Genomic DNA, 19,952 nt, shown 5'->3' on the forward strand with positions numbered 1-19,952 from the left:
ACCTCCCCAGCTCTGTGTGTCCTGGCGATGCTGGGTAGGAGTGGAAATGACCCTAAGGACTGTGCCAGCAGGAGGGACAGTCCACAACATCACATGGCATTTCCACCAGCTATGCGATGCTGCTAAAACAAAACATTACCACACATTAACATCTGCAGGAGGGGTGCAAGCAAGCTGCTTCTCCCCACAGGGATGGCACTGCCAAATCAGGGAGAACAGAGGCCAGTTCCTCAGCAAATGCCTCCAGCTCCATTCAGGAGATAAATTCCAGATATCAGCAGTTCTTGTAGGGGAAGGAGGGGGCTTATTTGCCATGGCTGGGTTATCAGGAGAGCCTTCAGAACACAGATAAGAAACTGGCTGTTAGGAGCCACAGGGAGGAACACTCAGAGCTTGCAGGATGGTTTAGCATCAAGCACACCACTGCAGGAGGTATCACAGCAGGCTGCACAGTGGGACATGCTCCAGCTAGAAGAAGGATGCTCCTGTACACAAACCCCTGTGTACAAGGGTACAAGAGTGCTTCTGAGAGACACATATTGCTTTAGGGTCCTTCTGAAGGCATTAAGGCCTGGGGTTTAAGCCCTTCATTGCACTACCCAAACCACAAATAATCTCTTGGGCTTCGGGCATACGTGTGGCTTTTGCGAGTATGAGAAAAGCAACAACCCTCTGTTATTACTGCTGGACAAAAGAACTGACCACATTTCTGGGAAGCTTCCAAGCCCCTCAAACTTCTCTGCTTACCAGTGGTGTGGAAACGCAGAAGAAAGAGGGTCGTTGCTTTAAGTGAAAGGACAGAAAAAAATTACAGACATCTCAAACCTCAAGGACATTTTTCCTGTGCTCACAGATCTGTTGATGTCAACAGCAGAGAGAATGATGATGATGGCTTGTGCTGGCTCTGGGCACAGCACAGGCCCTTGGGCAATTCATTATTTCCCTTTAAACTGTTGCAGCCATCTTTCCCAGCCCTGCAATTGTGGCTTTTGTGGGCCCTGAGATAAGTATTTCTGAATAGCTCTCATTTAGCCTTCAAATTTTCTCTTCGCATTTTTATTCCATTTGTTTCTTAGCAACAAGCTCCATTCCCAGGCTCTCTAATTTCTCTCCCAATACTTGTCTATGTGCTGAATACTTTTTGAAAGCACAGCTTAAATTAGGAGATATAATTTCCTGGTTAAAACCCTCCGCTTGTGGTTAAAGCTGATCCACAGGGCAGCTTCACCCCAGTGCCAGGTCACGCTGCTGGGGAGCAGATGCCCACTACCCAGCACACAACCCCTGGGCCATCCAGAACCCTGGCTTCCCCCTAACACTTTGCTTCAGCAGACAAGAGTTGTCTTTAAGACTTCTGCCAAAAGAAAGGGGAAGGCCTATGGTTCCAGAAAATATGCTGAAGGGCTGAAACCTTCTTGTTTCTGCCCTTCTTGCAATCAAGCATGGAGCATCCTTCAGAGAGGACAGAGCAGAGTCAAACAGCTCCCTGCTCCTTCCTCACTCTGGGATGCTCTGAATGCTCACTTTGAGATGAGGTTTTTCAGCCTGGGGAAGAGAAGGCACCAGTGAGAACTTAGAGCAGCTCCCAGTACTGAAAGGGGCTCCAGTACAGCTGGAGAGGGGCTCTTGATCAGGGAGTGGAGAGACAGGACAAAAGGAGTACTTTTCAGCTGAAAGAGGGGAGATTGAGATGAGATTTTAGGAAGAAATGTTTTGCTGTGAGGGTGGGGAGGCCCTGGCCCAGGGTGCCCAGAGCAGTGGTGGCTGCCTCATCCCTGGAGGTGTTCAAGGCCAGGCTGGATGGGGCTTTGAGCCCCTGATCCAGTGGGAGGTGTCCCTGCCCATGGCAGGGGGTGGGACTAGATGACTAGATTAAAGTCCCTTCCAATCCAAACCATTCTACGATTCTATAATCTCTCTGTACCATGAAATTCCCATCTGTGTGAGCTGCTGTTCCCAAGTGAACCCACAGAAACACGCCCATGATTTTCCTCTGTAAGCAGGAGCATGCCCATTGCTTTCTGGTAGGCTAAGGATCCCTGAGGGCACTTTGTCCCCTGCTCCTGCTATCTTTGCAAGACACTGGGACGTCCCCTATGCTCTCTCTCACCTTGGACCAGTTGCCCACAGCCCACTGGGAGGGACAGGGGACTTCCCGGTGACAGGGTGCAGTGGCATCTGGCTTGGAGAGGTGCTGGCAGTCTGCTTGCTGCAAGGCTCTCTGCTCGTCCAGCCCTACGCTCTGGATGCAGAGCACCGTCCTCTTCATCAGCCCCGAAGGACCACAGGTGGCCGAGCACTTCTGCCATTCACCGACCCACCACCTGGGAAAACGGGAAAAGGGAAACGCCTCAGCCAGAGTGTTTGGGGCCAGGAGATATGTGCACGAGATGCACGTGAGCCTGTAACTGTCAGCAGGGCCAGGGATCATGGGGAAATGAGGATTCTGACTGCGGCTTGTGTTGCAGGGCAAGGATCGAGGGGGTCAGAGATGGGTTAGTCCCCTTAGGTCTGGTCACCCCCTTAGGACAGTTTGGAGAATAAAGCTCTGTGGAGGAGTGAGGGGAAAGGCAGCAGACCTGGCTGGACAGGGCTCCTCGCTGCACGTTCTCTGCTGGTCATCAGGGCGGGTGAGCGCGTTGCAGTACCGCTCCTCCACGATGCCGGCCAGCTTCTCCACGCAGTGCACGATCTGCCGCTGCACCCCTGCCGACACATGCAAGGGCTTGAGAAGGAAACCCAACCACCCAGCACCCTCTCCCAGGAGGCGAGACGAGGCCCTGAAGTAAAGCCTGAGCCACCAAAACCAGGGGAAAGAAAATGAAACCATGACTGAAATGGGAATTGAGAGCCCAGTTCTGCTGAGGGAGAACATCTCCACCTTTCTGCTAGCTCCGACTCTCAGATCCCTGCAACAACCCCAGCTTGGTCCCAGTGGTGATGCAAGGGGCATTGCAGGGCAAGCTGCTCAGCAGATATTTCTGGAGCAAAACCTTTACTCTCCTATAGCTTTTATAGTCAGCAGAGAGATGAGAGAGACAGAAAAACGCCCTTCCAGAAGCTGCTGAATGGGGTTTAACAGTGATGCAGCCAGTGGAGGCTCTGTGGGACATCCCACTACCAGAAAAGCCTTTCCCCATCCCTCCCCTTGTGAAAAGCCTCTGCACCACATGTTTGGGGCTGCCAAAGCCACACAGCACATGCAGGGTAGGATGGCCAATGGTGGAGATAATGCAGCCCACGGTGAGAGCACCATCCAGGCATCACCATCCAGAGCCACATCCAGCCAGCACAGCCTCTGTGTGCATGTATGAGGCTTTTGGGGAGGCTGCTTCTGTAAGGGGAGCCAGCTGACAGCAGCACAGCTCTTTTTTTGGCAGCCTTCTGCCCCAGCTTGTGGATAAATCACAAGCTGAAGCCTTCTGCCCCTGGTTTGCAGTGCTTGCGGGACAGCATTTTTCAGGATGACCTCACCCTCAACACACTGCCTCGCTGCCTGCTTTTGTCCTCCTTTTTGCAACACATACTTGACCCGTGACTCCGGGGAGCTGTAAATATTACCCACTGCCATCAGCTGAGATTGATACGACCCTGCTGGAGCTGCTGAGTTGTGCTCTGGCTCAAGCACTTGGGAGCTTACAGGGCCAGCTGGGCTGGGGCTCTGGCACTGGTTCCACAAAAGACACAGCCTGAGCTGTCCTGAATCCACGCCTCAGCCCACACCATCATCCAGCCCAGGGAGACAGGCTCAGGACTCTTCCAGCCACTTGCCGGCCGAACAGGGTGAGCATCCTCACCCGACTCCTGCCTGATTTGCTCCTGTATTTCCCTTCTATCCTGTAAGCCAAGCACTCCAACCTTGCAAAGGAAAGCTGCCTTTAAACGAAATCAAGCACCCTCAGCTCCCATCCTCCTTGACTTGCCACGCTGCAGGGCCCAGGCAAACCTTCAGGGAAGAGCTCTCAGCATAAATGTGCATCAAAAGCCCTGCCAGTTTCACACAACCCCGCTGCTCCAGGTGGAAATCCACAGCTATCTCCCAGAAACAGGCAGGAAACGTCTCCTGGTGCTCTGTGCTACCAGGAAAGCATGAGTGTCCTTGAATTCCTCTTTTTTTTCAGTGGCAGCTGCTCTCAAGGAAGCGCTCATTGGTCCCAACATCCCCTCTTGCAGCGTGCTCGTGCTGTCCCCTTTCATTGCTGCCCTGGGGTCCCCAGGATGCCTGGTGAGCAGCATTGTGGCGTAGGAAGGAGGGGAGCAAGTGTCTGGCACCATGGGGCAGTGCAAAACCCCAAGCTCTGCCCACACTGGGCATCCTCCCATGTGCTCCCTGAAACCTCTGCAAATGATCCCCCCTGGAGTGGCCCAGCCAGGTGGGAGACTGGCCCTTCCGCACTCCCTGGATTCCTCAAAAGCTCTTTTGTCCCCATCTTCCTACCCAGCGCAGTAACAGGACACCAAGTAAGGAACAAAGTGCTGATAAAGTCAGGGGTTCAGTGAGTGAGTGCAGTGGGGGCAACAGAGAGTCGTGACCTTCAGCAGATGCCACATCTTTTCTCCCCCAAGACCTCCTGAAACCAAAGATTCAGGAATTTCTAGGGCGCATCCACAGTACGGGGCTCCACTCTGCTTCCCCAGCCCAGGCAGCCGAGCCCGAGGGTCCCGCAAGGAGCTGGACTCACCGGTCCCACACGTGGCGGTGCATGTGGTCCAGGAGCCAAAGCGCCAGAGGAACTCGGCTGGCTCAATCTCGTTCTCGCTGTCAGCCGGGCGCTGGATGGTGTACTGGTACCGCACGCCGGGGTTGGTCTCCTGAAACAGCAGCTGTGGGGAGACAACAGACAGTCAAGAAGGTGGCCACTGCACCCCAGGAGCTGCTCTAGTGATAAAAGCCTGCCCAACGTGGCCAGAAAGACATCATTCTCCATCCAGCTCCATGCCAGGGCTGCATTTGTTCCCTTGCACTGTCTGTTGCTGGGGGCAGCAACGGTTCCAGCTGCTGAACCGCAGGAGCAGCGCACAATCATTTCTGCAATGGGGTTACAAACAGCTAGAGCAGGGCAGGAGCAGCGGAGCTGCCCCAGCTCAGAGAGCACTGGGCTTGTGAAAGTGTCCGGTAAGATCAAAAACTAACAGCGAGAGCACCAGGAACCACCACGACTTCGGTTTTATGTTTCCCCTAATGAAAAGCCTGGAACGATTCCTGTTGATCCCCCAAGTCCCACAGTCAAATGCAGATCCATCTCAAGGTTTAGGATGGTGAAGGGCCCAGGACATCCAGATGCCACCTTCCCTGTCCCCTTCCCCACAGTCAGAGCTGGGGAAGGAGGTTTCGCATGTGCTCCCACAAGCCCTGGGTCTGCAGCACATGGGGAAGGAATGAGCTTCCTGATGATTGGGAGCACGCTGAGCAAACTCTGCCTCCCTCCACCACTGTTCTTGAACTCTCAGCAAGTGATGTTACAGCTGGAGGGAGGCTCCCAGCCTCATCTGCCAGCCTGATGGTGGTTGGTCACTGAGGTGAACATCAGTCAGTGTTTTGTATTTTGGGGTGGTGACATAAGAATCATAGAATCACAGAATCACCAGGTTGGAAGAGACTCACTGGATCATCGAGTCCAACCATTCCTATCAAACACTAAACCATGTCCCTCAGCACCTTGTCCACCCATCCCTTAAACCCCTCCAGGGAAGGGGACTCAACCACCTCCCTGGGCAGCCTCTGCCAGCGCCCAAGGACCCTTTCCGTGAAAAACTTTTTCCTAATGTCCAGCCTGAACCTCCCCTGGTGGAGCTTGAGGCCATTCCCTCTCGTCCTGTCCCCTGTCACTTGGGAGAAGAGCCCAGCTCCCTCCTCTCCACAACCTCCTTTCAGGGAGTTGGAGAGAGCAATGAGGTCTCCCCTCAGCCTCCTCTTCTCCAGGCTAAACACCCCCAGCTCTCTCAGCCGTTCCTCATAAGGCCTGTTCTCCAGCCCCCTCACCAGCTTCGTTGCTCTTCTCTGGACTCGCTCCAGAGCCTCAACATCCTTCTTGTGGTGAGGGGCCCAGAACTGAACACAGGATTCGAGGAGCGGTCTCACCAGTGTCAAGTACAGAAAGGGAAGGGGACAGCAGCATGGGTCCGGCCCTGCAGATGAGGACTCAAATCTCCTCACTTCCACGTGTCCCAAAGAGTGCCGTGCTCCAGCCTTGGGGAGGCACTGTAGCACATTTTGTCTTGAGGTGCCAGCTACTGGTGTTGGTTCCGATTTGCACCTCCAACTGGCCACCAATGTGCCCCAGGCAGCCCCAGGCAAGACAGTCCGAAACACATCAGGGCTGCAGGCTGCTATGCCCCATGCACAGTGGCTGGGGGTGCACCCACTCCAGAGTGACACCCTATCCCTGCACTGGAAGGGTCTGTGACAAACAGGAGGGAGCTGCCAGCAGACGCCCACAACGGGTGGTGGTGACACACACTTGAAGGAACATCCTTAGTCTCTCCCCACTTGAAACGTGGTTCCTGCTGCTCCAAATACACATGAAGTGGCTTCTGCGGTTGACACAAATCCTGCCCAGGGCACCTCCCGCACCCGCGCTCAGGACAGGCTGGGAGTTTAACCTTGTTTTTCTTAGCCTAAGTGCTCCCATTATTGCCAAAGCTTTGTTGTTCTTGGAGCTCTAGTGGGAGCGGCGAGGGCATCTTTCCCAAAACCTCTTCATGAATATTGAACCAGTTTTGTCAAAAGGTTTTAATTAGGTTATGAATCCCAGAAAATGATTTGTGGGTGCTAAGCATGCCAGTGCTCCCATGAACAGCAGCGCTTGGCGGCAGATGAGCCCCGGATCCTACTCACATTTCTTCCTGAGCCTCTGCTGAAAGAAATGCAAAAGGCGAAGACTTTGGCTGCTCAGCATTGCTGGGAACCTGGGGGAGCCTCAGCAAAAGGGCTATTGCTCAAGAAGAGGACATGGGGCTGAGTCACGACTGCCAGAGCCATGGGAGTCCCAGGAGTTCATAGGATGGAACTCCATGACAGTCACTGCCTCCACACCACGTGGAATTTCAGCCTGGTGCCAGCTGTGCCACTGCCCATGGGATGATTTCCACTGGCTTCTCTGGGGGAAAGTTTGGCCTCACCGAAGATCGTAGAATCATGGAATGGTTTGGGTTGGAAGGGTCCTTAAAGCCCATCCAGTTCCACCCCTGGCCATGGGCAGGAGGACTTTCCACTGGATCAGGTTGCTCAAAGTCCCATCTAGCCTGGCCTTTAACACCTTCAGGGATGGGGCAGCCAGGATTTCTCCAGGTGTAGCATCACCTGAGTTTGTACCATGGAACATGACTCTGCCACTGCACACAGCACTGTGGTGGTTCCCAGCTCCCATTGCCTCTGCTGGCTGCTCCAGCCCTGCCAGAAACAGCACGGGCTCTTCCCCTGCTCTTGATAAGATATGGGAAAGGCCTCAAGAAAGGGGCTCTTTCTCCTCATGCACGCTCTGGTGTGTAAATATAGTGAGGAATGCTGCAAAGTGGACAAGGCTCAGCTGGAAGTGGCGTGGGCTGGAAACACACTCCTTGGTCCAGTAGTGTGTGGTCAGCTGCTCCTGATGTTGGCCTCCAGAGAAACATGGCCCCATTGCTCGGATGGCAGTGAAGCGCCATAATGGACCACAGCAGCTCAGCCCCACATGGGAAGGCAGGAGATCCGTTGCCTCCGTCCCCACCATGCACCCCAACCAACCTCCAGAGCCCAGATCATACCTGGATCCACACGGGCTCCATGGTGGGCCCTGGGGAGGTGAGGTTCTCCCAATTCCCTGTCCTCTTGTAGGTGAAGGTGGTCCCTGCCATCCTGTAGTCCCCATTCCACTGGATGGTCCAGCCGCCATTCAGGAAATACTTCTCCGGGTCTTCACTTCGCAGTGCCAGAAAATTCCCAGCTTCTGCAACTTCTTCAATCCTGATTTCCCGTGCGCCCACAGGGATAATCCCAATATCAACGTAACCTGGGGATGGAACCGAGCGTTGGCCTTGGGGGAATGAAAGACGGGGCAGAGTCCATCTGCACCCTTGTGTGCGTGCTACTGTTCCTCGGGTGCCAGCATCGTGCCATCCTAACATCTCTGTGAGGCACCCCACCCCACCTTGCACCAGTCCCAGCTGCATTGTCTGCTGGGAGAGCCCGTCACGGAGTGAGCCGTTTCCCACATGGGCGCTGGCAAGGTGCTTACTGGACTTCCAGCCTGTCCTGGTCAACCCACAAAATCCCCTTAAGCCTCTCCAAACCAGCCCCAGCATGCACAGATTGGTTTTCAGGCCTTTAGACACAAAAAGCAGAAGGAGTTATTTTTATTTTGAGGAGCAAGAAGTAGAACGGCAACACCACACCTCCCTGTGCTGCTGCTCGGGGGCATATCCCATCAAAATTGATCAGTGAGGATTAAAACCCACACTACAAACTTGCAGCCCCAGTCAGTTCTGTGTTTTGAGGATGGAGCCAAACACACTTACCCAGCCCCTCGCTGTCCTCAAAGGTCTTCTTGACGGTGTGACAGGTGGAGCCGTCACCGTGGCAGACGCCGCACCGGTCCTCCACCGCTTTGGAGTCGATCTCGTAGTCGCAGCCCACGTTCTGCAAGGCAGCCCTGTCAGCCGCCCGTGCCCCGCACGCCCCCAGCCTCACACCGTGCCACCGGTGGCCAACGCAGGAGGAACGAGGGAGAGCAGGGCCAGCCCTGGTCCTACATGTTGGGAAATAAGGAACGTGGGTGGGAGAGAGGGGCGAGCTGGAGTCTTTTTGCCAGGTGAACAGCAATACAGGTTTCTAGGTCTAACATACCCTTGTGGCGCTGTTCCTACACAGTGAAGAACACAACCCAAATCTTGTTTTCAGCTTTTCCTGCCCAAGTCTCCAGGCAGGAGAGCCTGTTGACACACTTTATGTGCTAGGCTGAGCTGGGAAAACCCCTTGGTCCTTGGCCCTGTTTGAAAACACCTCCTGCAAACCCTTTTTATATGCTGTGAAACTTAGAATCATAGAATCATAGAATAACCAGGTTGGAAAACACTCACCAGATCGAGTCCAACCATTCCTATCGAACACTAAACCATGTCCCTCAGCACCTCGTCCACCCGTGCCTTAAACACCTCCAGGGAAGGTGACTCAACCACCTCCCTGGGTAGCCTGTTCCAGTGCCCAATGACCCTTTCCGTGAAAATTTTTTTCCTAACGTCCAGCCTAAATCTCCCCTGGTGGAGCCTCCCTGTGATTCTGCACCATAAAAGCAACAGCCAAGACCATAGAGAGTCCTGCGTCAGCGAGGAGCCTTCAGCCTTCAGGCCCTGGGGAGGTGCCCAGGAGCTGCCAGCACACACCTACAGCAGCAGTAGCACTGGCTTATCTGCTGCGATCGTCTGTGTGAGCCAGGTCTAACTCTGGTGTCACAGCCAGCGGGAGGCTCAGCAGCCACGAGGATGCTGCGTGCAGCCAGCTCTGGGTGAAAGTGCTGTCACCTCCATGAGCTGCTGGATCGCACTGTGCCAAAGAGAAATCACAACTGCCACGCTCTCCCTGCAGCCCATGCCTGTGTCTTGATGTGCCACAGCCTTTAAAGTAACTGTCAGCCTATTTCTGGAGGAAATGGGATCTTCCCAAAGCCTCCAGCTGCTGCCAGGCCCTTGCCCGCTGCTGCCAGAACACGACTACTGAGGACAGGGGAGTTTCCACTAGTGGCTTTTATAGAAGCTTGCAAAGAAACTAGCTGATTGACCATCTTTTCAGGGCATCCTCTCTAGGCGCCCTTTCATAGAGTCACCAGGTTGGAAGAGACTCACTGGATCATCGAGTCCAACCATTCCTATCAAACACTAAACCATGTCCCTCAGCACCTCATCCACCCATCCCTTAAACACCTCCAGGGAAGGTGACTCAACCCCCTCCCTGGGCAGCCTCTGCCAGGGCCCAATGACCCTTTCTGGGAAAAATGTTTTCCTAATGTCCAGCCTGAACCTCCCCTGGCGGAGCTTGAGGCCATTCCCTCTCGTCCTGTCCCCTATCACTTGGGAGATGAGCCCAGCTCCCTCCTCTCCACAACCTCCTTTCAGGTAGTTGGAGAGAGCAAGGAGGTCTCCCCTCAGCCTCCTCTTCTCCAGGCTAAACACCCCCAGCTCCCTAAGCCGTTTCTCCTAAGGCCTGTTCTCCAGCCCCTTCACCAGCTTTGTTGCTCTTCTCTGGACTCGCTTTCACATCCCTCACCTTATTTTCAAGTAAAAGTGTTCTTTATCTCCTTGAGTTAGCGTTCGATTTCCTTGAAGACACCACATAGGCTGAAATGCATCCGTACTGCATTCCTCACGGGAATAAAGAAAGCTTTCTGGATGACAAAACGAGTCAGCCCAGACCATAGCTGCATGTGGGAGGGGGACAGGGCTCACACCTATGGGATGGGTCACGGTGCCCAGCTACATTTCCCCAGTACGGAGGTCCCTTGTGCTCCTTTCCCACAGGTGCCAGCGCAAGACCCACCTTGCAGATGCCATTGATGCACATGTCACGGCTGGCGTTCATCTCATAGCACGGCGTCCCGTCGATGACGGCGTCTCGCAGCTTCTCGGCAAAGTACTCGTTCTCCGGGCGGCAGTGCAGCTCGCAGGGGTTAACTGGGGAGCCCAACAGGCAGAAACTAAACCCGAGCAGCTGAACAGGGAGGGTGCGCAACCATCTCCGAAAACATAAAATAACCCTGCAAGCCCAGCCATAATTTAAAATACGGCATAAACACACTGTGAGGTAAATCTTACAGACACAAACAGCAAAATGCAGCCATTAGGAAGACCACGTTTCAGGATTTTCACTGGGGCTGCAGGCTTTGCCTTTGACTCACTGTTGTTGGGCACCGGTGTCCACTTGTAGAGTTTCCCTTTGTAGAGCATGGGGTTGAACTGGCTGCACTGAACCTGGCGGAAGGAGGGCTTGTCCAGGGGACACGGCCTGATGTTGCAAATCCGGAACCGCTTCCGCTCCCCCAGGCAGTACCTGCCCCCGTATTTAGGCCTGTCCGTGGGAGGGAAAAGGGAAAATCAGAATCACAGAAGGGGGTTTGGGTCAGAAGGGACCTTAAAGATCAGGTCCAACTCGCCAGCCAGGGACAACTCCCACTGGATCAGGTTGCTTCAAAGCCCCATCCAACCTGGCCTTGAACACCTCCAGGGATGGGGCAGCCACAACTGCTCTGGACAACTTGTGCCAGGGCCTCCCCACCCTCACAGCAAAACATTTCTTCCTAAAATCTCATCTCAATCTCCCCTCCCAGTTTAAATTTGTTATCCTATGTCCTATCAAACAAAGACCTCCCCCACACAGCAGAAATTCCCTTTATATTCACAGCTGAGGGAGGATGGGTTCATACCTGCTGCTAAGGTTTGATCTCATGAGGTTGGGTCAAGCCTGAGTCTACCTGGACCCAGTGGGGATCTCTGCCAGCTATAACCCACACATTGCTCCGCTGCACCCTTCATGGAAGGAAGCTGGCTGTGAACCCAGCATCCATCCCAGAAGGATCCCCACTCCACAGAACTAGCTTCTGAAATGCATGGAAACCATGTCCCACATCGTTCTTCTCAAGTCCCTCCTGGATCAGTTCCCTGACGCCGCTATGGCTGCCCTACAGGACCATGCAGGGTGAGGCCTTGGTCCAAAGGCAGCTTTTGCCAAGTGATGGCTCTCAAGCTCGATAAACTACATCTTGGCTCTTGCCCCTCTAGACAATCCCTCCTTAACATTGCTGATACAGCCAATTCTATAGGCCCAGTGCACGATGCTATAAAAGCAGCTCTTGAAGTCAAGTGTCACTGTCAGGGTTCATGTCTGAACGCCCCCCGCCCTCCTCAGCTGCAGCTGGGCACAACTTCCCTAGGAGTCAAACATCTCCTTCCCCATCCCGGGTCCCATGGCTGATGGCATACCAGCACTCCCATGAGCCAGGCACCTGCTCTGTGGCTGCTCTCCATCCCACCTGGGATGCGCTGCCAACTCTGCTCCTCTGCTGCCCAAGGGAACAGCAAAGCTGCTGCTGGGTTTTTTAAAGGTTTTTCTCAGATGCCAAGAGCCTCTCAAAATGCTGCCACCATCTCCTGAAGGTCGCCTTTCCTTTGGTCACAGCACTCTCCATGGCCCCAGGACCTCATGGAGATGACTTTCCCCCGATCAGTTAAATCCAGGCATAGTTTGCGGAAGAGAATGAAGTGAATTATTATTAGGGCTGTGTTTACATACCCAGCCATGAGGAAATGCCTGTGGCAGGAGGATTGCCCACTGCACACATTTCTTCACTCCATCCAGAAGGCAAAGCTGAAGGATTTACCTACAGTGGCCAAAGCAAACAACTGCCCGGGAAAAAAACTGCTTTTCCAGCTTGCTCTCCTGGCCGCCCGCAGCTGTGTTTAACACACTTCATAAACTACAACTGCACTTCTGCCACAAAACTCATGTCAAACACAAGCCCAGCCCTTGACCCAGGACCCAGATTCCAAAGTGCTTCGTTAAACAGCTCAACAACACGTGCTAAAAACAACATGCCCAAGGAAGAAGCTGGGCACAAAGCACATCTGGGCTTGTTAGAGAGCTACTCCTGAAGCTTTCCGATCTCCTCCAGCCATTGAAAAGTGACAGTCACGGGAACATTGCTCACAAAGCCCCTTTCTCTCCCCATCCCAGGGCACTTCGACATCTGGGTTACACCAGGGGGTCTGAACAAATCCAATACAACAGCAATTTGGTAACCTAGAGAATATCCCAGGAGCAGATGGACAAGCCTAAAAATCATGGGATGGACAAGGCTGCTCCTCTGTCAATGTCCAGGTGCTTCCAAGTGAGAGGCAGTGCTGGCTGCAGCGCCGGCAGGCAGAGGGGAGGCAGCCCGGATCAGAAATGGCTTGCAAAGAGAAATGCGGTGATAAACAGCAGCAGGAATTTTCAAAACAGCTCTGAAGCAGGCTCAAAGAATGTCTATTTTTCTTTTCTTCTCTGTCATTAAAGGACACTGGATATGTTTTACAGCTCCAAGCATGGAGCCTTTGCTTTTCAAATCATATTCAACTGCTCTCTGTCAGCACAAAGCGGGCGTGAGTTATCCCTGCAAGGAGGCAGAGCAAACTCTGCCTGCCCCCCAGCTGCCCAGCTGGCTGAATAACCCTGAAAAATGAACCCCTACAAGCGTTTCAAAAGCACACAGTTCAGACAGGGAACTGCACAACATCACAGTTTCACTGTGCAAAATGCAGCCAGGGGCAGGATCGCACCAGCCAGATGATGGTTGTTGGCTTTATGGGGTGAGAAGGAAGATTGGGGCTCCTCTCCTAAACAGGGTCTGGGGGAGCTCTGGGGGCAACGAGCGCTTGCTTACATGGGGCTGCTGCACTGCCTCTCGGCACTCTGCACACCCGCACCGCAGCTGCGCGAGCAGGCAGCCCACGAGCTCCAGGAGCTCCAACCACCATCGATTGCCTCTGGACGGTACCCCACAGGCACGCACTCTCCATTGAAGCACCACTGCAAAGGGAGAAGCCAGAAGAAGAGAAAATAAGGTTTAAGGATACAGTAATTGATGTCAAGTCAGGCAGCCCAGCTGTGGGGAGCACTGAAACCCAGCACCCTTCTTGCCTCATGAAAATCCATGCTCTGCGCGCATAGAGGTGCCTGGAGCTCAGCTGGGCTCTGCCAGAGCCTGGGGCACCTCTAGCAAAAGGGAAATTCAGAGCTGTTGAAGAATTTGCATGAGGCAATGGACCCAAACTTCCACCAAGTCCCCTCAGCAAGGGGATTCATAGCCTGATCTCAGCCCAGAGGAAGGGCCGGTGGGGCACAGCCTCAGACAAAGGCACCACGGGAAGCTTCGCAGGGAGCAGCGGCTGCACCCAGAGTCATCCTTGGTGCTCTGGGGTCAAGGCTTCAGGAGGGGGCACTGAGCGCAATGAGGAGAGATGTCCCCCTTACCTTGCTCTCCCCACACGTCGTGCCATCAACGGCAGCATCCAGCTTGGAGTGGCACGTGTTCCCTACCGTGCACCACAGCGTGTTGCAGACACTCTGCAGAAAACACAGTTGTGCAGGACATGGTTACTGCATTGGCCAACACGTCAGCATAAATTTAACTTGCCGGGAGAGGATTGCCCTGTGCAAAGCCCCCCCAAGAGCCCCTCAGAACCTCAGCTTACATCCATGTCATCGCAGAAGGTGGAGTAGGGGCCGTACTGCAGCCGGCACTGGTGGCTCACATCGTAGAGGACACCCGGGGGCACCAAGGGGTAATCCAGCACCTCCCGGGCAGGGGGGTCATCCAGGCACAACCCCCAGCCCCGGCTGAAAGAGAGAGGTCAGAGCAGCATCACCACTGGCCCGCACCCACACAACACTCCGGCAGCTGCAAACGGAAGAATCAAACGTCCCACCATGATGAGAAGCAATTAGCGTTTCTAGCTGATAGGACTCTGGCTCTTCAATTAACACTGGAGGCGCTTCAGTGTGGGGATGGGCACATGCAGGTACCTGTTTCTAAAAGTGGGTGCCCACTCCTGCAGCAGCCACCCCACGGCTCCCAGGCCCAGTGGGCTAGAGGGAAGGCAAAGGGGCAAAGGCAGCAGCAGCTTCTCTGTGCAGCTGTCGGTCCAGTGCCTTGCATGCTCCTCTTTCCCCACCCAGATGCCCCTCCTCCCCTCACAGAAAGCCAGAAATGCCATCTTCCCTGGAAATAAACCTTGAATTTTTGCTTTCCAAACAGGTCATCAGATCCAACCTCAGCCAGGACCCCGCTTTTGCCATCCGAGGTGAAAGGTTTCATTGAACAAACATTTAACACTCTGATGCTGTCCCTGTGTTCGTACATCACACTGACCCCCAGAAACATCCCCACAGACACCACAATCCATCTGCCAACGCCCAGTTCATAGAATTAAAGGAGGTGGTCAGCAGCTAAGTGCACTTGTCCTCCTGTCTGCTGCTACAAACAATGCCCACACCATACCTGCCAGGACACCTTTAGTAAGGAGATATTAACCACAAGCCATGAAGGCAGCTGGCAGCAGGAGCCACGGGGACACTCCTGGCTGCCTCACTCTGCTCAGAGTGCTTTTGCTACGATACTTCACAAACGCACAAGAAATTGTTGAATTGTTTCAGTGTTGATTTCGACAAACTTGTTTCCAGCAAAGCAAAGCAAAGCCTCTGGCGAAGGTTTCTCAGCAGATTAGATTACTCCAACTTGTCGTGAGCGGGAATAGGTCTAAACTAACTTGAAACAAGATTCCTTTTCAACCCAAAGCTGCAACACAGAAACAAGAGCCAGCAGCCTGGGAGAGCTCCTGCTTCGGGGTGCAGGCAGGACCAGGTCCCTTTCTTCCCTTTCCCATCCCACCCCAGTGAGGTTCACGCCAGGCACCTGCAAACAGCTTGCTTGGCTGGAGACAGCCCTCTAAAAATACTACACACATATATATATATATTTTTTTTTTTTTTTCTAAGCAGCTTTTTTACCAGTGAACAGGCCACTCTCAGCAGCACAGGGGCTTGAAAGTCTCTGTTCCAAGTCCACAACAGTGGGAACATCCTGCCTTTCCCAGCCCAGTGGGGAGGGAAGGATTGCTGCAGGGGACACAGGGCTGAGTTGGGATGAATTAAGCATGGATTAGGCAGCAGGACAGAGTATCAGCCTGGTTCAGTCATACAGAGAGGTCACTGCATTGCACCTCACAGGTATTTTCTTTACCTGCTGGTGGAAAACACTTAAAAAGAGCATTTCCTCTAAAAAATGGAAAGAATGACATCTTCACTGGAGGAAATCCAGGCTTAAGCACCAGGCTCCTGCACTACACAGATGTTACTGGTGCTCTGGGCTAGCCCAATAGCTGCCTATTTGGGTACCAGCACGCAGGGCCCCACACATCACCCCAAAACCACCCCCAGCCCCCCCCACATTCTGATCTGCTCAAGGCACTTTCTCCCTTGCCCCAGCTTACAGGAGTGGTCTCTGTCCTGGAATGGGGAGTGATTTAGAGTCGCTGTCAGCTTTCCAGTGCTATGTTTAAAATCTACTTCATTAAACATCTTAAAACCATCCTACTGGTCCCTTCAATCAGCCAAAATACATTACCGAGCCAGCAAAAATTGGCATGAGTTTCCCTCTGGCTTTGCAGGGACACACAATAAACCACACTCCACAGTGAAAACGCACAGGGGTCTGCGCTGCCTCTGCCTATTTGAGTGCGTTTGTTAACAAGCTGGGTGATGGAGGAGCTGGTCTGATGATTAAATCCCCATATGTGAGCAGGCTGGGAGGATCTGCAGATGCATTTGAGAGCAGGATTAAAATTCCAAAAGCGCGAGGAGAACTGGAGGAAGGGCCCAAAACATCAGGACTGAAAAACAAAGGCAAGGATTGGAGCTTGGGAAGAATCAACCACACAAAGAGTGGATGCGGCTGAACAGGCAGAGGAGTGATGCTCCAGGCAGGGCTGGGGAGGACCACACAGCCCTAGGCTCCAGGAAGATGGGGATCAGCAGAAAGGAGCCCATGAAAGGGTGATGGAAGATCTCCAGCACTGTGCAAAATGGCTGAAAAAAATGGTTGCTTGATCAGAGAAAAGACTGAAGGGAGACGAGACAACCTGTAGCTGTGCCAAAGCTGCTGCCATCGCGTGCTCAAGGTCCAGGCAGGGCAGGCCCCAGACTCTGGTTTACAAGAGGATTCCCTGGTAGGGCTGGGAAAGAGCTCATGTCTTGGCGAGGGGTAGAGAGCAAAGAGCCACAGCATCTTCCGACTCCTCTGGAGTGTAGAGGGGAAAACCATGGAACATCAGAAAGGGTTTTTTTGCGAAGCGCTGGCATGATTTATGGCTGACGACATGCCCTGGTCTAAATTGGTCGCTCCAACGCAAGACCATCACCACCCATCCTGTTCCAGCTTCCCTTGTTGGCTTGACTGATGGATGCTCATTCTTCTGGGAGACGCCACTGCCACAGTAAGGAGGTGACCTCTTCCATCACCCCTGGGTGTCCAAGCAGACCCCGACCCTCAGCCTCGTCAAGAGACTGCACCCCGTGCTTGACCTGCAGCACCGGGGCCGTGTCAGTGTCCATCACAGGAGTTGTTTTCAGACGCTCAAGTGTTTGGCAGCATTTGTAAAATAATAACCTTCTGTAAAATAATCATCATCATCCAAGGGTGATTTTATTTTCTTCAAACGCGAGGTCTGTTCCAAGCACACCCAGGTCAGCAAGGTCTCATTTTCTGGCTCACTCCTTCCCCTTCTCTTGCCAGCATCATATTAAATATGCTCATGTCTGTGCTGGCAATGGGCCTCTCCCTCGCCTGGAGGATGTCACAGTTGGTGAAAGACGCCGGCCGGGCTTTGCTCCGCTCTTAAGGAAGAGCCGTTCCTTCAGTGAGGGGATGCAAAGGGACTAAAACCCAACTTTAGAAGCATCCAGCTGCTCTGTTTCTTCCCCATCACAGCTCATAGCAGCCCAAGGTCATTGCAAGCAGGAAATTCTTTACCCAAAAGTGAAGGTTAAAAGCAGAGGGCCAAGAATGCTGCAGATACAAGAAAGCGCCATTCCTCCAAAAGCCGTAAATCAAGAATAATTCACTCTGTATGAGGGCCAAGTCCACATATCCCAGGCTATAGTTCAGAAATAGGAGCTGAGCCCCAAGCGGCCTCCACGCCACGTAACTGCTGGTCCCTCGCCCAGCTCATCACCATTTCTTGTTGATGTTCTCACTGTTTTCTAACCTTTCTACAGCAAGGAAGGAAAGTGTTTCTCCAGTGCAAGACACTGGCTGACAAATGTAAATCTCCGGGCTGCGTTCCTAGGAACTAATTAACAACAGGCTGGAAAATCAGCCGCGGGGTGCTAAAAATAAACAAACGCACTGAAGAATTTGGCTTGGTCTCATTTCCTCACATGACGCCTCCTGCCTACAGGCAAACATCATCTGCCCCAGGCAGAGCCCTGAAGAAAATCACTCTGGCTTTATTTGTTCAAGCCACAACCCCTCTGCCATCGCCCAAACACTGGTGTTGCTTTTGTGTTCTAACCCCCATCCTTCACAGCAAGGACAGGGGCAATCGAGCAAGACAAAAGCATCCCCATGTTCCCCATGGGCTGCTTCTAAGTGAGTCCACCCCAGCTGCAGACCCAAGCCCTGAGCCACCCCCAGCACCCCACGAGCAAGGAAGAGGAGGAAGGGAGGACTTACTCAAGGAATCGTGTGATGTACTCCCGACTGCAGCGGGACCAGGTGAGTGGGGACGTGTCATACAGGAGCTGTGGAGACATGATGAAAGGTCTTTTCCCAACTGGCTCACAGTCATTGCTGCTTCCATCATGCTGAATCCCAAAACTGTGTAAGAGCACAGCCCCACAAAGGAGAGGTGAGCCGCACGCCGCTACAACCGCGCAGCCTCTCTGCTTTCCAGCACAATGACACACAACGCTGGACATTGCAAACCATCCCAGCTCCTCTGGGACTCGCTCACTAGCACTGGGGGATCTGGTTGGGGGGACATTTCAGTGACACAGGGACACTGCCCTGTACTTCATCCGAAGCTTTTATTTCAGTTTTCTTACTGAAAATTCAGCCAGGAAAAAAGTAATGAGAATATCGAACAAGACCAAGTTAATTAAACTTAGTGGGTATGTGCTTTTACCATTAAAAAAATCTATTAGGAATTACGATGTTCAAGTCAAACTTTAATTGAAATCAGGGCAAGCACAACTCTAACGCAGATTCTGTTTTAAAGCTTCTAAATGGGCAACCCTATCTCCAAAATGAATTCAATATCAGCAACATAGGACGATACACAAATGCAATTTGTCCAGGTTGCCTCTGATTACATGATTTTCATTGAACCTGGAGCAACCAAAAACTTAACTCTGAAACAAAACTCCCTGGGTAAACTCCCCCAAGAGCAGAGGAAGGTTTGCATCAGTGAGAAGCTGCTCAGCAATCTTCTCCCAGATTCCACCTGTGCCTCCTCAAGCCCTGACTAAGCAGCACAGAGGACAGAGAGGAGAGGAGGAGGAAGGTGGTGGTACCTGTGTCCGAGCTCATGGGCCACGGTGAAGGCGAGGGGCAGTCCTGTGTCCTCATTGATGTTGCAGCTCCTGTGGGGCTGGCACATCCCCGCCACGTGGGACAGACCCAGAGTCTCGCAGGGTCTGTTCATTGCTGCACAGATGTCCTTCCTTGGGCGACAGAGACAATGAACACAGACACAGAGCAAAAAGTGGGTTTGAAAGCAGCCGGACCCAACGTGAGGTGCAGGAAGGAGCAGAGGACGCATCCCAGCCCACGGAGGAAGTCACACAGACATTGGCCAAACAGAAGCAAGAATGGAGACATCCAACATCTTTCTGCAGCGGAAAGATTTACAATCTTTCCTTTCCCCTTTACTCTCCCAGTATCCCTAGCTTATTATTAAGTCTGATTAATGGGAGCTGCTAGCCAGCCTGGCTACGTTTATTCCATTGTATAAATAAAGCTGATGCTGGGAATAATTAAGCAATTACTGCTTTGCTTGGGGAAGCACATCCCGGGGGTGCTGTGGTCCAGGGCAGAAGAGCTCCAGCCACCCAGGAAGAACAAGGCCATGTACTTCAACAGAGTTAAGTGCCTTATTTCTGATACAAAGTGCATCTCCTAAAGAAGATAAAAGTGTTGTGGGCTGTGAATCATCACACAAACCACCACGGTGCTGCCAACAGCCAAGCTGCCACAGCCTGAAGCCATCAAACTACGTTTTTACTGCAAAGTATCTAAACTTGGCCAGAGGCATGGATTCCTGTGAGCTTCATGGGAGGTCAGGGGCCTCCTCAGAGGCTCCTCTGCCAATCCCAGCATTAGCCTCCAAGGGGAAAAGGAGAGTTCATCCCTGTGTACATCTCTAGGGAGGATCCAGCCATTCTGGGGCTT

General features: G+C 53.0%; 1 protein-coding gene across 2 annotated transcripts in view; it reads right to left on the reverse strand.

Moving 5' to 3' along the window:
* Positions 1–19,952, reverse strand: part of ADAMTS7 (ADAM metallopeptidase with thrombospondin type 1 motif 7) — a 46,888-nt gene that overhangs the window by 19,759 nt on the left and 7,177 nt on the right. For both annotated transcript variants that reach the window (XM_069866577.1, XM_069866578.1), the window contains exons 7-18: positions 19,076–19,225; positions 18,237–18,380; positions 14,200–14,344; positions 13,979–14,071; positions 13,389–13,534; positions 10,869–11,038; positions 10,511–10,644; positions 8,497–8,617; positions 7,747–7,991; positions 4,683–4,824; positions 2,580–2,706; positions 2,111–2,324 (exon numbers count right to left, since the gene is read on the reverse strand). In XM_069866577.1, the coding sequence (XP_069722678.1) occupies positions 2,111–2,324; positions 2,580–2,706; positions 4,683–4,824; positions 7,747–7,991; positions 8,497–8,617; positions 10,511–10,644; positions 10,869–11,038; positions 13,389–13,534; positions 13,979–14,071; positions 14,200–14,344; positions 18,237–18,380; positions 19,076–19,225 (1,831 nt within the window). The remainder of the gene's footprint in view (positions 1–2,110; positions 2,325–2,579; positions 2,707–4,682; positions 4,825–7,746; positions 7,992–8,496; positions 8,618–10,510; positions 10,645–10,868; positions 11,039–13,388; positions 13,535–13,978; positions 14,072–14,199; positions 14,345–18,236; positions 18,381–19,075; positions 19,226–19,952) is intronic.

This window comes from Phaenicophaeus curvirostris, chromosome 12 (genome assembly GCF_032191515.1).
Source record: "Phaenicophaeus curvirostris isolate KB17595 chromosome 12, BPBGC_Pcur_1.0, whole genome shotgun sequence".
Classification (NCBI taxonomy): Eukaryota; Metazoa; Chordata; class Aves; order Cuculiformes; family Cuculidae; genus Phaenicophaeus; species Phaenicophaeus curvirostris.